At 33.3% G+C, this 22,093-nt stretch overlaps 1 protein-coding gene across 1 annotated transcript; it reads left to right on the top strand.

The window, feature by feature from the left end:
• The first annotated feature begins 91 nt into the window (after positions 1–91).
• Positions 92–21,665, top strand: LOC126842795 (F-box/LRR-repeat protein 16). Its single transcript, XM_050579957.1, has 5 exons — positions 92–791; positions 10,370–10,661; positions 17,135–17,330; positions 18,169–18,317; positions 19,112–21,665. Exons 1-5 carry the CDS (start codon positions 120–122, stop codon positions 19,258–19,260), a joined length of 1,458 nt encoding a protein of 485 aa, XP_050435914.1. The 5' UTR covers positions 92–119; the 3' UTR covers positions 19,261–21,665.
• Positions 21,666–22,093: the final 428 nt, after the last annotated feature.

Raw genomic sequence — 22,093 nt, 5'->3', positions numbered from 1 at the left:
TGTCGTGGGGAGGGGCGCGGAGGGGCCGCACGCTTAGCCGCGGCAAACGCGGCGCGGCGCGGGCAAAAGCTGTGTTCAGTGTCGACGGAACGTCCGGCGCAGCACTACGGGTGCCGACCATGAGCAGCCAGGGCGTCGTGGAACGTGCCAGCGCCGAACTGTCGAAGCGTATCAACGGGCTCACGTTGCGGGCGGCCAATAAACCGTCTTCCTCGTCGTCATCGTCGGCCGCCGCAGTCTCGGCGGCCGCGACCTGTTCGCCGTCCCGAGCCGCCCGGACCGGCACCAGCGTCATGGAGCGCGTCACCAACGTGCTGTGCGGCACCAGTGCCGGTGTCCAGTACCCGCGGTTCCGGGGCCGCACGCCGGTCCGGAACCGCGCCGCTGCGTACCGCATCAAGCGGCCGGTCACGTGGTCCGAGATGATGCGTGACGAACAGTTCTTGAACGGCTTTTTCGCCTACTTCTCCCCAGCCGATCGCATACCCATGGCTCGAGTGTGTTCCCGGTGGCGCGACGTGCTGTACCGGTCACCCAAGTTCTGGTACAATGTGCGTCCGGTGATCAGGTGCAAGCAGCTCCGGGCGTACAACTATGCGGACAAGGCGGCCGTATTCAAGTCATTCGTGGCCAGAGAAATGACGGCCGTCACCGTATATGGCGCACAAGACCAGGACACAGTCGAGTTCGTCAACACCTACCCATTTCCCAACAAAAATATCCTGTCGCTGTGCTTGCAGTCTTCCAGCGTCACGGACCGTGGGTTGGAATCTTTCTTGGACCACCTGCAGGTGAGAAATGCACATCGATTAATATTCGAATACTACTTAAGGTCTAACAAACATAAAAAATCTCTGGTACTCTAAGAAAAACGCTTATTTTAATCCTAGAAGGGCCTAGGAGTGATAGACAGAAAGGATGTTGAGGTCGGTATTGAATTCGGATGCCCTTCGCTTGTCACGGCTATGAATGTGTACTCCTTCGTGGTTAACTGTAAGCATGACACCCAATTAGGAAATAATGCCTATAATACAGTGTCTTTCAAATTAGGAGTGGCTATAGATTCCTAGCAAAACATACTTCCAAAAATTGACCACCGATTCATCCCACTTGGATGATCTAATATTTACGAAATTGTAATCAAGGTTTAAGGATGAATTCCACTAGTACAGAATAATACTTAAAAACTGATAGTGACTTCATTTTTTCAGGTTTACGAATTAATCCGCCATTATATTCCTTAGTTTATACAGGTTGACCTCCCCCAGGCTTGATTATATTATCAATAAATATACAATTCACAATGTTTTAACTTTCCTTTTTTTGTAATTTCATGATAGTTTTATCACTATGGCGAAATTCTTCAAATGCGGGTATTTTATTCACAAAATTATAATGCCAAACGATAAACTTATGTTGTTTTTATCAAAACTAGATGCTGTCCCAGAATTTAAATGTATATTATTTACAACGTGTGTCCATTAAGCGATTCGATACAGTTACAAGCTAGAAAAGTATAGTATGGATTATAGTGGCCTTCTCCACTTGTGTGGAATATAGCGTAAAAGAAGATAAAGCGAAACTGTGCGTCTGTTTAAAGGCGGTTGGTGCTCTATTATATCAATCACTATTTTAATATGTTAGCACCTAAAGTGTCTAAAGAGTCACCTAAAGAAATTCAACTTGGAACGGTTGTCGTGATTTTCCAAAATTACCATAAAGAGAAGTGTAAAAGTAATTATAACCATAGTTTAAAATTATGAATAAACTATTGATGACGGTTCACCTAACGTTAGGTTAGCCGTTAGGTTTTGATATATGCAATACTGTAAAAAAAAACAAAATTCGGTGACCATAAACTATATAGAGTCAGACACACTCATCGTTAGACGAATTTGTGATCGGATTAACGATTAATTATGATTGTTATAATAAATGACAATTGAATGGCGTTATGCAGAAAGGCATTCAATTATGTCGTATATTTTAATCATAGGAAAAATAATTCAATCAATGTCATCGATTAGATTTGAGTCTTAAAAATAACGTAAAATTATGATTACATATTATCTGTGTATGATATCATAATAGTATATAATTGCGTGTTATATTTTTGTTTATGGCATTGAGCATTTCAAAACAAGTTGGCGACGCTTGCTTATTATTATTTTATACCCAACAGGAGTCAGGACTACCCGGGGGACACGTGGCGTAGGAAATCGGATAGTAAAAGTAAAGCGAGACAGTATTTGTGGGAAGGATGCGCGTGACCAATTCTCATATTATAACGTCCAGTCAGACGTTACTGTTTACAGTAATACGGGTCTGTAGGTAGGTAGGATGGTATAAGCTTTATCGCAAATACACACACAAGACACACACATAGTGTCGCTCTCGCTTTATTGTTATTGTCACAGAGCAAGGTGTCTCTTTCGAAAAATGTATAAACTTGTGAAACGCTAACGCCTAGGGATTTGAAATGTCGGAACGTGTAACGCTATTTGACCACACCAACCCTCTTAAGTACATTGCTTCGCACAACTAGGTTAGTTTTCACGGTCGAGTCCGACAGGTCGGCAAAAACCAAATATATTTGATCCGAAAAAATCCCTCTTGTGTACGTCGTAAGTCTAACAAAAACTAATGTTCCAAGAATAGGTTAAAATAACAATGCATTTGATTAATTTGATACAATAAAATATATGGAGAACATAATATAAGATACGATTTATAAATTATGATTTTATGTCACACATAATGCTATCACAACGGAGGTGAACACGTTCAAAAAGTGTACATAAATCGAAGAAAATTTGCGGTTTCTCTCCGCTTTGGAATCGTACAGTTTGCAGAAACCCGTGTTTTTTAAAAAACTTGATCCGGTATAGTTCCATACACACAAGCCCCCTATGAAAACCATATTCTGAGCTCAAACCGTATAAATTCAATGGTATTTTTGCCGGTAAAATCGTTTTTTCAGGTAGGTACCGCCTAATTCTATGCGGTTTTTCTTTTTGTCAACGAAAAGACACATTTGTGACCCGTGTCACGGTTCGGCTTTGTAACGGATAAACCAACTTAGGCAATATAATAAATATATAGTAGCCCCTTAAACGATCGATTTCGGGACACGTTAAACATCAATTAGGTGCCGCCCGTCAGTTTGCCGGTCGGTAGATTTCACGACGGCAAGGTTAATTTGGCCGTCTTTCTAAGTCAGTGTGTTATATACCTGCACCTGATTGCCAGTGACGGATTGAGTGAAAATTCCACTAGTCAGGCAATAACCCTAGCGATGCACACCAGATTAGACACCAAATAATCGCACGATTTCGCCAGACAGTACAGAAGCCTCGTTCAAAGTTATGCTTAACGTTAAAACATAAATTCATTCCGAAATGCTGCTGCGAATAAATCATCGTCTAATAAAACAACAACGGTATCTTTGGTGTAATAAAAAAGAACAATGAGCTTTATGGGAAAAGTTTAACGTTGAACGGCATCATTGCCGTTGGTCGTCCGAATGCCACAAACTTTTATTTTTCAAATTTCTTACAGTCGTTGTTTAGTTCATTAAAAATAAATACAACTGGAATAAACAAGATGTCTAGTCTAAATTCTTTCAGCAAATTTTAATTGTAAAACTTTTGGAGCTCGGGATCCTTATAATAGGTAAAACTTACTTCAGAAAATTGCATACTTTGTCGAAGAGCCGCTCTGATATAATTCAACTTGACCTAGTATCTGCTTAAGCCACGTTTTTCTTTTTTTGGCAAATTTTAGTCACTGGTCGGAATTATATTGGATAAAATGAAAAGGCCAGAATGTCAGGAAACGGATAGAAAATCTCTAGGCAAGAGCTTATCTAAAGAAGAAGCGGTATTTTCAGCTGTAAAACGACCCTTTCAGTAGGTCGGTTTTAGTCTAAGCCGGATAATATACTATATATTACATACATTGAGTAGTAGTATATCTTGATGTAAGCTGCAAGATGAATTCATAATATTTTCGACTTACGTCAACGTTCGATGAAACGTTTTCAATCGCAATTACACCTTTCACGCTTTACTGATTTTGGCACTGATCGCGGTACAAAACGCTGTTAGAATTTTAAAAGCCTTCGTTTATTTTGCCACGTTGTATATCATTATTATTATTATTATTATATATAAAGAAAAAAAAGTCAAATGAACCGATTAAACGCATTGCGCGCGGAATGCTGATTTAAATAATAAAATGGAAATTGATTTTATTTATTCAATAATCGACGATTTATATTCTATTATATATATTGTTTAATTTAAATACGAATCAGGAATTCGCGAAATTAAAAATAGTTTGATGTAAATTTCACCAAGCGATTTTTAATTAAAACATTTTCGAACCCGTAAAAAACTGGTGGCTTTTATTATTACTTTGTTTTAATACGCATCAACTATAAACAACTATGAAATGTTTGAAATTACTGTATAATATGACCGCTGTGCACCGCTTTAATATATAGCCTGAATGAAAATAGTAATTATAATTAACATTTAAAATACAATTTTTACCATTCTGCAGTCAACCTAACCAAATCGTTACAAAATGTGCGATTTTAAAATTTAAACTTGATTGACAATTCATTTTGTTTTTTATTTACTGCGTACCTAATTTGTTATATGCTCCGAAAACGTTCGTTTCGAATACTAGTTAAAACATTGAATGTGTCCCTAAAATGAAATTTAAAGCTGTTGAACAACACGATACCATTTATTACTGATCCGTTATAGTTCATTAGTAGTCGTTATTACCAGACTTTTTAAACACTCGTCGATTTTAATTTAACTACCACTCTGTTTGTTTTTCATCAATTTATATAAAACTCTTTAGGCGTGTGTACTCAAAATGTATACATACAGGTTAATTTCGATCAGTGTATTAAATGTAAATGTATACTCACTATACATAGCCTTTGTCCTTTGAGACATATTAATTCAGACATAATGAAAACGTTTTTACGCGCTGCGTTGTAAAATAATTATTAAAATCGAATTTATATTAATTGATTAGAACACAGCGATGATTATAACAAATGAAAAGTTTATGTCGATGTGGCTTTCAAAATAATTATATCAAATTCATTAATACCTAATAATATGCTAGTTTTGTCCTTTGAACAAAACTTTCGATTACCTCTAATAATCGAATAACTGAAAACGATAACTATGTAATTACACTAATTAAACCAATTGAAAAGGATTTCTATATTAAATTTCGTCGGTGGTGTTTCAGGTGAAAGATAATTCTATTATATTAATACTAGTCGATTATACGACAAAGGAACAATAAATGTTTAATGTCACTTCTTTAAACGCAATGCTGGCCCATTATAACTTTATGTAGAAGGGATTTATCTACTTTAAGTTTACAATGATGTACCTAGTTATTTTTTTAATTGAAGTTAAACACAACTTCAGCTGTTTGTCTAAACTATTTATAGTGCAGCTAGATTCTTAATGTCGCGCATAAAATCGGGTGCCTAAACTGGCACTTGAATGTTTTCATTTTACTTCTGACAAAATTAGTTCAAAACTACAACGGATAAAAAATAGTGAAAAACATGGACAAATTACACTAAAAGAAACTTTACACAGGACGAACAATTATTTATCCTTTATACCATAATTGTTAGGGGAAAAAAATTGTGTAACACCTCAATTTTGAATAACCAAAATATATTTTTCCAGAGTTGTTAAATTCTAGTATAATATAATACTAGCGCAGCTATCTTGTGTATAATATATAAAACACTATTAACTATAAAGTTTTCAATCAAGAAAAACTGCACTATTGCAATTATTTTCATAGAAAATTAGTGTTTTACATTACATGATCACTTTCGCCTTGTAATTATGAAGTAAAGATAATATTACGGTGAAATTCAGGATTTCTTAAGAATTTAATTAACGAGAAATGCCACTTGTAATACTCGGTAAATTTTCGACGGAACGATATATTGTTATAAGATATGTATGGTTATTTCACCGAGCCCATTAATTATTGTATTTAATAACAAGGCGATTTGATTAAAAGGCAAAAGCCAATGGCGCACACAGAGAGATCGTAATGACTTCTAGTACAATACGCTTGGTTGTTGTGAATTTACATTTGTAAAAAAACATAAAAACTCAACTGCAGTTGACAGACAGCACGATATGGAAGTATTTCCGTCTTATCGATTGCTGGCATTTCTCACTTTTAATATTATCACCGTGGCGTGGCGTGCCTGTCTGAGGAAAAAATGCCTTGGAATTAATATTATGTTTTATTTCTATTTTCATGAATCAATATTATACTATTGTTATGCATAGGAGTTGACGACGAAACCACCATGCGCACAGGTACCGCATAGATAGCAACTCGGGTACACAACAGGCCTTTATAATATCACAACAAATTATTGTAAATGACAGTAAATTGCTATATTATATTATTATTGTCCAAGGTTAGCGTTATCATCGTATCCTGCACGCACCGTGGCACGTCATACGGACATAACGCGATACGTTGATTGTTATGTGCGGTGTCTTTGCGCACCAATGGATCCGCACCAATATATGACTGACTACACCGTGTCGGTTAACTTCCGAAATGCACTTGAACGGTTCAGTCTGCGACTTGGTCCGCATTGATTCGATTACATAAAGGCCATATTAGTTTCATCGAAGCCCGTTGAAGCCAAACCTCTGGCCGATGTACGCACCCTCTATCGCCTTATAAATCCAATAGAGCGTCAAAGCGGCACGGTAGTGCTAAATACAAAGCATAGTAAGAATTTACCGAATCGGGGTCAACCGCTGTCAAACGCTTCGATGAGAATTTCGGCACAGTGAAAGAATCCAGCACAGTAATAGAAGTTCGCTAGTTATCTACTAGACCTGCCTTCTATTCAATTCTCAGCTCTCAAGTCCTAAGACTGCGCCTAGAAAATACAAGTTAGAAACAACTTGCCTTGCCGGTTTGGGGGAATTCGGGTTTAAGGCTGTCCTATAAATATTTTTGTACTTTCGTTTGTCTATTTCAGAGGCACAGTTTTTAAAACAGAATTTGGACCTCACCTATATGTTGGCTCCGATATCCACTAATTGTCTTTTTCAATAAACGTACTGATATAATACCTACTTATACCTAAAATATTGTTACTAAAAGAAAACAACGGTGGTTTTGGAAAAGCCATTATTGGCATTTCAATAATTTATATTGTCTCGAGGTTCGCTTTATTGCGTACTGATAAGATCATTTATTAAAAGTGCATCAATTGTGAGGAATTTACGGCAAAACATAGTTAGCATTATATACCTCTTAAATCAAATTTTGAGACTTTTATTCAGTGGTTAAAGTTAAATTATGCTTAAGAAAAAAAATTCAAAGTCGAATTGTATTCACTAGATGAGATAGAAAAAGAACTTACCTACGGCAATATGTTAATTTGATAATTAATTTTGTTCAAAAGGCTTTAAATAATATTATCAAGATTTCATGAATTTTAGTGTCGGAAGATTTTCTTCTTGATTTTGTTTATTTATTATTACATCACGAACAGTGCCCAAAGTACAGTGGTATAATATAAAAAAATATTAAAATTTCGGTTATCAACTAAAAGTAAATACAAATATGAAACAAAACAGAAGACGAAAATGATTCATTTGTGAACTCAATATATTTAAAAAATACATGGTATATAAGTCGTTATCTAGTTTGAGTTGATAATCAAGTTTGAAGAAAATGTGTCCGCCCTTTCAGAGGGCCTCTTAACTTGATTATGGGCAGAATGTCCTCTGTGCAAACAATGGAAGTGCCGCAATGTTTGCTAATGCTATGTTAGAACAAACACAACAAAAGATTCATTCGCTAAGCTGCTTAGCGCCTGCACACTCCACATTCCTTGTCTACTCCATGCCTAAAGCCTAGTCAAAATCGCAATACCTCCCTTGCTAATCTTCTTCTCGGTAAAATAAATTGCCCAACAAGCACCGCTAATGTAGTGAGTCTATTTCTCGTTGTCCTTGCGCAAGTCCAATTATAGTGTTTTCAGTGGTCTAAACGTGTAATAATTGATCATGTGAACTGAAACATAGTGAATTGGAAAAAACCGTTTCCCCTTCAGAAATAATTAATCGTGTACCTACTATATGTGTTGTACCGTGGGTCGAATGGCCCCGAGGTCGTCGTTCGAGAAGGGATCGCATAGTCGCTTATAATGACCACGTTCGAGCCGATGGCGCTTTTCGACAGCAAACAAAATCCCGAAATACTCATAATTGCGCGTGGCAGCTTTAGGCCTAAGCTCGACCATTGCCGTAGCGGTTGCTCTTTGTCGGCGTTCGTATTTCCGGTGCTTCCGCCACCACACACACAGCGTACGGTGTTGTGTGAACGACAAGCTGTATATACGTATACTATATAAAATTTATACACCGCAGTGTTTGGTGATTAGTTACAAAACGCAGTACACTACACATCGTTATACGGCTGCTGGTTATAGCACACAATACGCAGCATTGTTCTATATTATGCAATATATATATACACATACATATGTAAACTGCTGGCACGAACAACACGGGTACTCTGTACAGACTACAGTATATATATATATATATATAATATTATATCGTGTAACAACGATAGATTGGGCGCTGCCAAATTAAATTAGACACTATCTAAGTGTTTAGTGCACGATTTTTGGCACATATTTCGATACGGCATTTTGACGGTATCGCGCCGACACGATCGATGGTTTAATTATTAATTTCGAAGACAACACGATTCTGCGTCTTGGCGTGTTCGAATGGCACTCAAAAAGGGCGCCAGCGACGAATAATAGCCCAGTCGGTAGCGTTAAATTTATGTAAACATATGCAAATCCCTTTGTGAAAAATTACTAGGCAACGCGCGCGAGACGTTGCGCCGGTTTTCATCACCGGACATAAGAAAACGTAAGACGATATTAAGGCAAGTATCGTTTCTGCCTAGGGGCTGCGCTACGCCCAATCGTTTGTCTACATCCTTTCACTGTAAACACGGTAATTAGATTGTCCACTGAAAGCCGCTACCGTAAATCTACGTTCGTCGGGCAAACGTTGGATCCGTTTTAAATCCCACCGTTTTCGGCTCCTGACGTTATTAGATGCTATTAGCTGTAAATACAATTATATTATACTACGTTGTATTCTATAGAATAGTAATAATATATAGCATGCGCGTAACTGTAGCATCCGACTAATCATCTTCTTTGTTCTAATTAAATGTATTTTTTTTTTTATAGCAGATTCTAGTGACTACTTTGGTTGTTTTTAATTATACTTAAGCACTGCTGTCGAATTATTAGGTGTTTAAAAATTATGTGAAAATAATTGTTATCAGGGCGGAATAAGATTTAAAACCAATATAGCATATCTTCTCAGGCTTCGCATCGAAAATAAAAATAGATTCTTGGAATTTTTTTCCATCTCAAAAATGTGGGTTTTTACCAAAATAACTTAAAAATGAATGATGTTATCAAAAATAGGTAAATTGTTCTACGCTATTTCTTGAGAAATTTTCGTTTAAATGAATGTCACTCGTCAGTTGACGATGATATTTATTGTCAATGTGAAGTTGACGGAAAGTAAATTTTTTTTTTACTTAAAAAAAAAATAATTTCATTATGCGGAAAAGACTTGTCAACCTTTTTACAGTTGGTATGACATCAAAGTGTAAATGTTTACACTTTACGAGCTTTGTCTTTTGCATTTCTATTTTCCCAATTTTGCTTACAAATATCCAACTTGACCCTGACGATGAAATCTTAAAAATATTACATTACTGAGTTTTTTTGAGGTCATATACGAATTCAACCAAAAAAATCCTATACATTTTGCTCTTATGTTGCAAAAAAACGATTTATTATATTTTGTTGTATGCAAAGGTGGGCTTCTAACAAAGATTTGACATATCAAATATACTTTGATAAAACAAATTTCATTGAGTATCGTGTATTAATTAAACAGGTCACAGGTGTATACGTTAGTAATAAATTTAATTTAGTTACTCAATAATTTTATTTACTAATATTATTTTGATAAAATTACAATTAAAATTTAGAATTCTTTAATAGCGTATTAAGTCATTTTAGTCAATATTGATACTCGATATCACGCATCTTGTAACTGTATCAAAGCCCATCAACTGTGGGTCTATTGGTATAGTATAAAAAATAAATGATATTTCAAACCGTAGATCATTGTAGCTTACAAACGAAAGCGACTCGAATTTTATCGATTCGAAAGTCGAATCTATAATAACTCAATATTATTATTATAACCGATTTACCATTTGGCCACAGGGTGTTTGGCAACTGGAGCTGATCGGGTGCAACGAGATCACTGAGGCCGGCCTGTGGGCTTGTCTGACGCCCCGCATCGTGTCGCTGACCCTAAGCGATTGCATAAACGTGGCCGACGATGCCGTCGGGGCAGTGGCCCAAATGTTGCCCGCCCTAAACGAGTTTACACTTCAAGCGTACCACGTCACGGACGCCGCCTTGGGGTTCTTCTCTTCGAGGCAGTCCAACAGCCTGTCCATGCTCAGGCTGCAGTCCTGCTGGGAGCTGACCAATCACGGTATTGTAAATATAGGTAAGTCGTTTGCGTTACGTTTACTACAATTAACTTAACGTTATAAAAAATGTACATCCATAATCGCAAAAAACACAAACATATCGATGGCTTAATATATAAAATGTTGCAAGTACATTATTAACCAATATTTGTACAATCTGATAAAGATTAGAAAGATTTGGTTTTTTTTTTAACGGGATGAATAAAATAACTTTTATTTCAACCGCTAGAAAACGTAAACGAATGCGTTAAGCAATGTAAAAAAAAAATGTTAAGACAAGCTTCAAACTAATTTCCTGTAAAATCGTGAATTTGTACATATTTTTTTTAATAAACCCATCGATATTTCAGTTCGTGTCCATTAACAACCGAAACGATGGTTACCCTTCGAAAATTACCATAGTTTGTACACCGCGATCACATCGATCTGATCCTTAGTGTGCATGTATAATGTAAAAATGTCCCTTTAGTTTATATTACATGTTAAATTCAATAACGAGTTATATAATAGACATGGCATTTGCGCAGCACCTTTGTTTAAAAAAACGCAGGATTCAAGTGTTTCTAAATATTTAGGCTATATTTAAATTAATATATGGTAAATATATAGTCAAATGGATTAATATATAGTAAATCTTATAAAAAAAAAAAAGTTATTAGCAAACAATTTCATTACCGAATTTTCATGTATCATGGCCAATTACAGCGGTTCCGTGGATTCCAACTCAAATTAAAAATTTAATGTCTGCTTGGCAAATCACAAAATGCTACGGTATCACAGATGAAATGTTTAATTAAATAAGTAACAATAACTTACACCGTTGGATATTAGCTAGCGGCCGAAAATCCGTGTTGGCTGAATCTAGGAAGACAGGTCACTGTCTAACTGCATTGCTGTGACTGTAACCGATTACATGGCAATGCGTCAACGTATTACAATATAATCACCTAATATATTATCATGAAAACAGAAAACAAATCCGTTCCCGACTTAGAGAATATTTGTGTGTGCTGTCCTGGTGTCGACAAATTCGTCTAATTTAAAGAAAAACAAATGGCAAAATAACCTGTGCCGCTGAATCGCGCCTGTTGCACACGGTAACCAGGTGTAAGAAAAGAAATGATGGCGAAACGAGTTGAAGTACCCAAATACATAATATAAATCCAATACATTACCGGACGAGTGACGACGGTCGGACACTTTACACTGAACGGGATGAGACCTTTAGACTCGCATTGTGTATTACATAACATACGTACCTACATTCGTCTACTACCTAAACTTGACACAGCCGCCGATCAACGTCGTTTTCTTGATTGACGGTCAATAAAATTCTGGATTTTGGATGTTGACCGTCATAATACTCGAAAAGGCAGTTAGTGAAAAAATTAAACTACTACCTGTACACAAAAAAACGCAACCTACGTTATTGAGTAGATCTCCCAGCGAATGATTGGATTTAAATAAGCTGATGTTAAATCACATAATACATGCTTGAACAGCTAAGTAGACTGCCTATCAGCCTATAGAACATCTCAATGTACTTTTGTTAAATCTTTTATGTTTAATAACGTACATATTATATTCATACATAATATATTTATATTATTTATGTATGATTTTTTATACACAGAATGCATAATATGTCCTTTTCTGATCTGACTTGTTCTTCGGCGTTATCAAATTAGACAGCATATTTTTAGAATGATTTCCGACCACTCGAGAAATTACTTTAAATATTGTTTAGATGACAAAATATCGATCTTACTACACAAAAAGAGATAAAATGTTTGTTATATATGATTCTTATCCCTAAACATCGATAAGCAGGTTTTAGCACCAAGATTATATAATATGTTATTAATCAAATATAGAACAAATTTTGAGTACACTAGTGTCCCGAAAGGTTACTTTAAGATTTTCCGTCGGTGTTTAACTTCTAACAAAAGTCTACAAGCAAAATAAACAGTATTTCGTTCGCGTTCAAATGGGGTATGTACTCGTATGTTATTTGAACGGTTTAGTATTATGGATTTCGTGGTTCTAACTATACAATATTGTATTGTTGTTGTAATACATAGTTATTATTGATGGGTTCTCCGTTTATGTTTGATTCTCGATAAATAACCAAATTTGAACAATCACATTGAAATTCAAATGCTGTGGAATCGTAATGGAAACTCTTTAAAAATAATTGCCAATTCAAAGTAACCTGGTAAACCGATAATATACGTTTTGTTAACCTGTCACGTTTATTACACCCTTCTATTACCCGACATTTTCACAAAAATAAACCTTTTATTACTAAATAAACTTCACTTACTGTCACATTACAAACTCTTTGATTGCAAAACTGTATTCTTGTGATGTTCTACTTTACCTTGATAATTAATCCAAAAATACCTAAATTACCCAACTATCTTTATTCATGGCCGTTCAAACCTAACATATCGTCTACTTCCATCTCTCATCCTCTCTTTACTGAACTTAATTCAAAGTTATCTTTTTTAAATCTATTTATCTTACTTCCAAGATATTTTATCTCTAGTATGTTCCCATCCAGTGTTCTAGTTTTACACTAATGTGTATTTGCTTTCGTCAACAAGCACTTCACAGACTCATAAACAACAAACTCTGAGATGTCTCACCCAGAATTTTCTTTGTACGTTTAGCCATAACTTATAAAATACGAGTGGATTTAGTACACATTTGACCCCATTTAACGGTAATTTAAATTAATCCTAAGATGCAATATAGTCAGTTCCATAGTATTATAATCGATTAATTATTCAAAGGAGTTAAGATGGTAGTAGACTGTAATACATTAATCAGAGATTAAATTTGGATTATAAAATATATATGTTTTTAAGTACTTATTTAAAAATAAAATAATTTTTATAATTCAGAACGTTAAAGTTGAATTTTTATGAGAACTTTTATATTAAAATATAATATTGGATCATTTTTTTATGTATTTTTTTCGAGAAAATAAATTTTCCGGGTATCGAATTTCGGTGGATATTTTTTCCAGGTTCAGATTACCATACATGGCGTTCAATTTTAAAAGCACTTACAGTTTAATAAAAAATTACATTTATAAAAAAACCACCGTTACGAAATATTAATGTTTCAAGCGCACGATGGAAAATAATAGCTTCAAGAATATCGACCGATTAAATTGTTAAAACAAGGCTCTGCGGTACTTATAATAAGTACCCTTTGTTTTCATCTTATTGCTATGCAATAAATCTTCTTTTTTGTAAACATGTAATTTATTAATGTTAATAAAGTGGGAGCGGAACACAACCAATTTAATTATTTCAATTGGAGTTTTTAACCTAACTCACGACAATCCGCACCGGTAGCAAATGTGTTTTTTTAGTTAATGAGGACGGAAATTAATTTGCTGTAGACCAATTTATTACTATTTGATCAATGAGAGAATTCATAACAACTGCGTTTACAAAACGACGGATACCTAAAGGAAGTCGATTATGATTTTCAGGAAGAAACCGTTGCCTTCTGACAATTTCCATAAATGAACATCTACGTACAATTCAATTTATAAGAACAAGATAGGTAGTACCTACATTAAGATTTAAGGAGAAAAAAATACTTAACACTTTATGTAATTTTCTCTTGCCGCATTCGGCTCTATTCGACACGCCAGAACTCAAACGGTGTCGGCTATATTATAACTATAAACTATAAATTATTGCAATTATTTTTTTATTTTTCTGCTCGTTCTATGTCTTTTTTAACGTTTCAACTCATTTTATTAGCCAACTAAGCTATATTATTATAAGAAATTTAAAAAAAAGTCCAGTAGTGGAGTCGAGATATAGTGGGTACAGAGTATAATGGAGTCAGGTTGATCACAGGCCCTTAAGAATTATTACCTATTACAAAAAGTGATTCACTCTCGATGAAACGCTTCGATACCAAATCCGTAAATTGTAAAAAGTATTAAAGGTTTAATCGTGTTAATACGTTTTTTGGTTTCCTCGATAAAAAAATTGCTATTGATGTCTATGGCAAAATCGTTTTGCACAGCGCATTATTCTCAGTTATTTTTTTCTTAATTTTTTGTATTATTACATGTAGTTTTTTGTGTATAGCACCATTTGGCCATATCTAATGTGTAATTTTATCATTTACCTACCCAGACAGGCGCGTGCCGGTGCTCTATACACAGTGTTGGCATTTTTTTTATCCGCATTTCGTGACCACTTGTGTTGTGAACGCTGCAGTAGAATCCTGCACACATCATACAACAGTAACCACCTGGCCCCCTTTTTTTCCGAAATAGAAGGGTGGTGGTTTTACTGTATACACAAATTCATCCCCTCGCTTTTCATCGACCGTTTGTGTATATGCATGTACGTTGACGGAGGCACGTGGTTCAGTATTTTATATTATAATATGTACAGCGCCTGCAAGCAATCGCCACCCCAACAATTATTACTGTCTCCGAAGGGGGAGGGGGGTTCTGGCTTGCATTAAAATGTTCCTTATCGATCTGCGGAAGACATTAAATCAAGTACATTTGGCACAATACTTTCTGTATACACTATACATGCACATAATGCCGAATATGAAAACGAGTGTGTATGCCAGTTCAGTGCAATCTCCAAAGGCACTCAAAAAGCCTTTGGAGATTGCAAGTGCATTAGAAGTATATATTTATTTTATAGATTTTACTTCAAGCGCTCGAATCGGATTCCTTTGTCTATGTCCAATAACGCAGAGAACTCTTAACTATAAGCTTAATTTAATATATTTTTTTAAATTCTATCCAGAATAGGAATAGACTTTGTTTTATCTCTTACGGATTTATTTTTATAACTGCACTTGTATTATCAGCTCTCCGCAATGAGCACCAAACGTGGTAATTTATTATCTTATTATAGGCTATTCAATCAACCGAAAACGTAGTAAATTACTATGTCCACATTTTTAATCATTGTAAAAAAAAAAAAAAAACGGCGCAGATCACTCCGTTTAAAGAATACGATTGCGCAATGTTTGGATTATATAATATTATAAATAACAAAAAAAAAATGATATTAAATTCAAGCTTTTGAGAGGGTTGTTATGAAAAATCTGAAATAGGTTCACAATAACCGTACCTAATACTTCGATCTCGTTATTAATGATCAAGTAGTTCTTATTTTGGAAAAGTCTATCAAATGGCAATATTATAATATAGTTATAGAAAATTTGTAAAATTTTAAAAACACTCGAAAAGAAAATATAATTATGAAATAAGCTGTGGATTAAAATTTAGTAAAAATAAAAATTATTTATTGGATTTCAAATTAAATATAATTCGAATATTTCATTGAGTCAATAAGTTTTATAAAATTAATTAAAAAATATAGTATTAATTATTAATTATTCATCAATTCAACTGGAATCAAATTGCAAGACATAAGAAATCCTATGCAGACTTGTGTCCTTCATTTATTTTCTCATTAATTTAAGACCAACAATAATTTAAAAAAATTAAAAATTACCATTTCTGTTATTTTCTAATTAAAAAATGAGTTCATCTGACCAAATAGTTTGACATAGTATAATAATGGGAAATAATAAGTTAAAATGAATTTGTATAAGTCGCTGTCCTTGACTAAAATAAATAAATTATTTAACCGATACAGTATAGATATAAATAACTTAATATAGATGAATTATTTATATCCAATCAAGGTTAGTTTTATTTTTAAAAATTCGTTGTCCGCCGCTAATTAATTATTCAAGTCATAGATATATTTTATAACTCATATTTTATAATCTTAATCAAATAATATTGGATTATTTCTTTAGTTATGATAAATCTAAGGTTCATGTGTGTTTGTATTGTTCTATTGCCGATAGTCTCGTTTTATTTCCGCTTTAACTCTTAACCGCTTGTATTTTACTCATATATTACCATTTTGCAATGAAATATTATTACAATGTTTTAAAAGTAACTTGAAGGTAGGATGCTTACTGCTTATTGACCACATGGTCTACCTTTAACAAAATGCTTTTTAAAAGTAAAACCGTCATTAGCTGTAAAGCATAATGATTCATTTCAAATAACTTGTTGGCTTTTAGTCAACAAATCATTAATAAATTGTAATTTGTGGTTAATCCGTATTCGCCATTAACAAAAGATCGAAGTCTTACATTGTACATTTCAAACGAATTTCTCTTGTCCGAACATTTGAACAAATGCCAAAGCCAAAATGCCATTTTATGAACAAAAGGTAGACAAAGGTTCATTTTGTTGTATACTCGTTATGTGCATCGGATAGATTTGGTATTTAAAATATGTTATATAATATTTGTCTTTTCATTTTTTTTTTTTTTTGGTTAGAACGTTGCTTACTATTTCTTGAACTGACTTGCCAGTTTTCTTTTTCATGACGTTGAGCCACACAGTGGCTGTGGTTGTCTTAGTTAATATTACAATGTTTTACAATATGATATATTTTGCTTGTTACAGTTCATTCGCTTCCCAACCTGACCGTGCTGAGTCTGTCCGGTTGTAGTAAAATCACCGACGACGGGATCGAGCTGATCGCAGAAAATCTTCCCAAGTTACAAATCCTGGATTTATCTTGGTGTCCCCGCGTTACCGATGCGGCTCTGGAATACATAGCTTGTGATCTGGTCGGCTTGGAACAGTTGGTTTTAGACAGGTAAACACATATATACTACACTATGCTTCGATCGTTAATTTTACCCTACCTGTTTTCTAGAAGAAAAAATAGAACAGGTAAAATCATATTATATTTGTCCTGTCCACGACGTTTGTGTAGTATCTATAGATACACTCTAATCAATACAGTTTTATAAAAAAGGAAAACGTTTTTCTTTTGTAGTACCTTCACCGTCATTCCTAACCTCTTGGTATTCCTTTATATAATACACACTGTATGAAATGTATAGAACGTACATAGGTAGCTACCCAACCTGGACTAGTCAGTATGCGATAGCGGTTATTATGTTTTATAAAAAGAAAAACTGTCAAGTTACCTACCTATTTTTTTTATTTGTTATGACATATTTTGAGTAATGAGCTCCACGTGCTATGCCTATGGTCAGCAGTGCGAAAATAAAATTAACTGAGGCTTTCCTTAATAGTAAAATCATTTTCGAATATAGATATAGTATAAAATGTAATTTTGATGTATCTAATATTATACCGGTGGATGTTACGTATAAATATACGAGATCAATCAAGAATAATTATCGATTAAACTTAGATGAAAGTATAAACGATTTTTGAAAAAACAAAAAAAATTTTATTTTTCCGCTCTTCAAACACCTAATGGTTCAATAGCTGTTCTTGAACAGCCTGTTCACTGTTGGTTGTCTGTTGGTTAGACCTAAACTTAATATTATAACCTACGTACCCCAACTCATTACCCTCTATAGTGGTGTTACGGGACGATTGTCATTGTAGTATAATTAATATAATCATATTAATATTTTTTATGTATTTGTTTGACACTAAATTGGACGTTTTTTTCGCAGATGTATACACATAACGGATATTGGTATAGGGTACATATCGACCATGATATGCTTGCAAGCCTTGTTCCTGCGATGGTGTTCACAGCTAAGAAATTTCAGCATACAACATTTGTGCGGCATGCGACATTTAAGGATACTCTCTTTGGCCGGTAAGTGCTTATTGGTAGAATAAACCTTATATTACTACATATTAAATACATGATGAAGATTATACATGCATGTTTTTTTTAATGAAACTCGCTGCTACGGTATACATTTTATATGTATTATATAGGTTAGTGCATTCGAGCGTCATAGAGATCATCTAGGAAGATTCCTCTACTGTGTCAAGTATAAATCATTAAGGCAGAGCGTTGTTAAATCCATCAGAGTTTTTTTGAAATAACCCAACGGGAGTACTTAAAAGCTTTTTAGGGCTCTTCACTCGTCGGTTTAAGTACAGATAAGTGAGAAGTAGGAAAGTGGCCTCGGTCGTTCGATTGCCTACACCGCTTTTAAAAAACCTTTTACTTACTTACTCACCTAACTTGATATTAACTATCGAATCATGCCTCTTTTGGTCGTGAAATATCATCATTAATATGATTTTCGGAGTTGGCCAAAAACTAATGATCGTTCTCTCTCAATAAGAAAACGCGAATATGTAATAGATAAAAAATAATGTTATTTCTAACTGAAAGTGTAAGTGTAACGCGAAAATGGTGATTAATAGATTATCGCGATAAAATTTGTTTAAAAAAATTGAGTTATTAGTTCTAAGCATACCTATTGGCTATTACCCATCTATTTCATAGTTGCCTTTGTTGTAATTGTTAAGCTCGTTTTGGCTTTAGCAATATATTCTTTCTGATTAAAAGTTTAATCTAAGGAAAAAATACAATCTGTCACCTTTTATACTTACGAGTTACAACTTAATATCCTAAATCGCTTGTCTTTTTTTTAGGTTGCCATTTGTTGACATCCAGCGGCCTGTCCAGCCTGATACAAATGCGACATCTCGAAGAACTAGAGCTGACCAACTGCGCTGGAGCATCACCAGAACTGTTGGAATACTTGCGGGAGCACTTGCGGTCTTGTCTAATAGTCAGATAAACGTTTTGGCCGTTAATGTTTTTTTGTTTTGTTTTGTAAACCCGACAATAACGAAGAGTTGTTGATAATATTACTATTAAATTGTGAATCACTTTTCAATGATTTATATATTGCCCTTTTGTTTTTCTTTTTAGACTTAATATTTGATAAAGCGATGACATTTTCGATTTTTTATAGACGTTTCGTGTTCGTGTAATGCAATACAATTGTTATTATATGTCCGCACACATATCATGTTTTTACTTATAAATACTTTGTTTTTCCTTTCAAAGTTGTGTGTCATTCAAACAGTATTATAATTATAATAATATTTTGTATTACCGCGCATACCCAATACAACTGCATCAACCTTTTTTTTATTTATTTCGGCGGTGGTTTGCAAATATATTTTTTAATTTTAAATGTACATAACTTCTTCGGAAGTTTAGGTATTTGTGCATTGAGAATATTTATATAATATTGTGTAAACGGTGTTCGCGGGTAAAAAGTTAACATTTATATCCGAGTTACATCCTACTGTAGTAATATAATTCTAAAAAAAACATAACTCATAAAAAAACGTTTGCAAGCATAAAAAAAATGTTTAAATGTTTACAACTCGAATTCGTTTTTCAGTTTTACACATTTAATCCGCAAACACTGTATTGTGTTATACATAATAATATATTATATATTTATTTGTTACTATTAATTGTGTTACCTATTTATGTATTTGTGTCTCTATACACATATAAAAGATGTGCAATATTAGGTAATGTAAAAAGTTTTTTTTTTTTAATTAAACGGTCATCAAATATATTATTTTATGAAATGTATGAGTGTAATCAGCCTTGTACTATTTAGATATTATTATTATAGTTATCGTCTTAAGTCTAAATTATAAAAATATTTTACGACCAGTTATAATATGTCCTAATATTATATAAAATGTAGAGGAGTTGTGTGTATTATAAGGTTAAGGCGTCACTTGTAGGCATTACCAAAAAAATAATTTTCTCGGTAGTAATTGTAGTGCTAACATTAGGTTAAATAGTAAAATCAGAATTGAAAAAAACAAATGGGTTTTCTTAGGTTTATGTATACTCAATAAACCGCGCTCTAAGACCGGGTGTTTACTAACTCAGAAAAAAACAATGCTCGTAAGGCACTCAATAAACATATATTGATAAAAAAGCAGAGATAATTAATTAAATAAAAATAATAACTATTATGTATTCATTACAAATAGTCTTGGGTTGCAATGATTTTAATTTAGTTGATAATTAAATGATAATATCATGATTTAATTACTTTTCGGTAACTAGTGTTTCGATATTTAAAAAATATACTTTGTCATATATTAAGGTAAAAAATGTACAACCATTATTTTGAGTAGTAGTTTAAAAATAAAACCAAAATGCTTGACTTCCCCGGGTTTGATCATAATTTACTTAAAACTAAACATCCAAGTATTATATTGTTTTAATGTTATTACATGAGACCAATATTTCAATGAACGTTTAATTTATGCAATTAAAAAAATGTAATAATGCGTTTACTCATCTAGTACCTACATGTTTTATACTTTACTTACTATACACGGTTCGCTACAATGTTATCTTTTCATGTAATAATAATAATAGTTATAAAAATAATTTAATATATTATTTCATCTTAGTCCGGTATAGAAGAAAACAGTAGAGACAGGAAAATCGACAAAATTCTATATCTACCTGATATGCTTCAACAATTTAATAGCTTGTGAAAAATATTTATTTATCGATAAACTGTGTGTTTCCATAGCAAAAATGGTTTAGAAATAACATTATATAAATGTGAACTAAAAGAATTTTTCTCAGAAAAAAAAAATAATTTGTGAAAACGATTTGTATGTCTCTACTTATTTCTCTAAGCCGCACATATGTCAAAAATATATTTATACGCAATTTAAATACAATCAAATAATTATTATTAAAAACGTATTATAATACTATATTTCTGACTGTTAAAAAAAAAATCGAATAATTTGTGTTACCACAAATTACCACCGATACTTAATGTATCGAGGTAAATTTTCATTGTTGAAATCTAAATATTTAATTACTTACATTAGAGACATGTATTATTTTTTGAAACCAAAAATATGAATACTATATTTTTTTCTGTGAAGTATATTTTTAGACTTACTCTTACACTGTGCTACATCTATAATACCAACTTTCAGATCAGTTATATCTATAAACATATAAATTAAGACTGACGCGCCTTTTTTAACGCTAGGTAACCATTATTGTAAAAAAAAATACATATTAAATAATAATATGTGTTTCATTACCATAAAATATAATCTGCGTGTATCGAATAAATGTTATATTTTATAAAAAATATTTTCAAAAATTTAGATTTTAGAGGTATATAATATTACTTGTGATTAGTACGTATATAGAAAGAGTAAAATGTGAAAATATATTACGTATTATTATATTAAAAAAAAGAAGATAATTATAATATAATAATATATTGTGTTTGATTGATTTAGTGGAACTGTTGGTTGTAAACAAAAATAAAGAATTGAAAACTTATAATGTTGTGCATTTATTTGTGTTCTTCTATTAGTAAATAATAAAACTATGAAAAATTAAAATTAAGTTGGGACGATTTGAATGAATTTAGGACAACTTATTGGTGTATTTAAAAAACCCAAAATCATAACCGCTTTCGAAAATTCAAGTCCAGTGTTGCCTTTAAATATTATTTAACTGGTATTATAATTGTAGAAAATACATAGTACATCGTTTTTTACTGAAATTCACATAATATATCTAATGTTTTTTTTATTTTTAACAGACCAAGC

Source organism: Adelges cooleyi, unplaced genomic scaffold (assembly GCF_023614345.1).
Source record: "Adelges cooleyi isolate 19-005CV unplaced genomic scaffold, UGA_ACOO_1.1 ACOO_flye_CR_arks_rails_tigmint_CR_PRNA_574, whole genome shotgun sequence".
NCBI classification, from domain to species: domain Eukaryota; kingdom Metazoa; phylum Arthropoda; class Insecta; order Hemiptera; family Adelgidae; genus Adelges; species Adelges cooleyi.
This window is presented reverse-complemented; position numbering and strand designations above follow the sequence as displayed.

Coding starts and splice junctions, on each gene's coding strand:
- LOC126842795 (XM_050579957.1), top strand. CDS start 120: ATGAGCAGCCAGGGCGTCGTGGAACGTGCCAGCGCCGAACTGTCGAAG. Junction 10,662..17,134: donor TCACGGTATTGTAAATATAG/GTAAGTCGTTTG, acceptor TGCTTGTTACAG/TTCATTCGCTTCCCAACCTG. Junction 18,318..19,111: donor AAGGATACTCTCTTTGGCCG/GTAAGTGCTTAT, acceptor TCTTTTTTTTAG/GTTGCCATTTGTTGACATCC.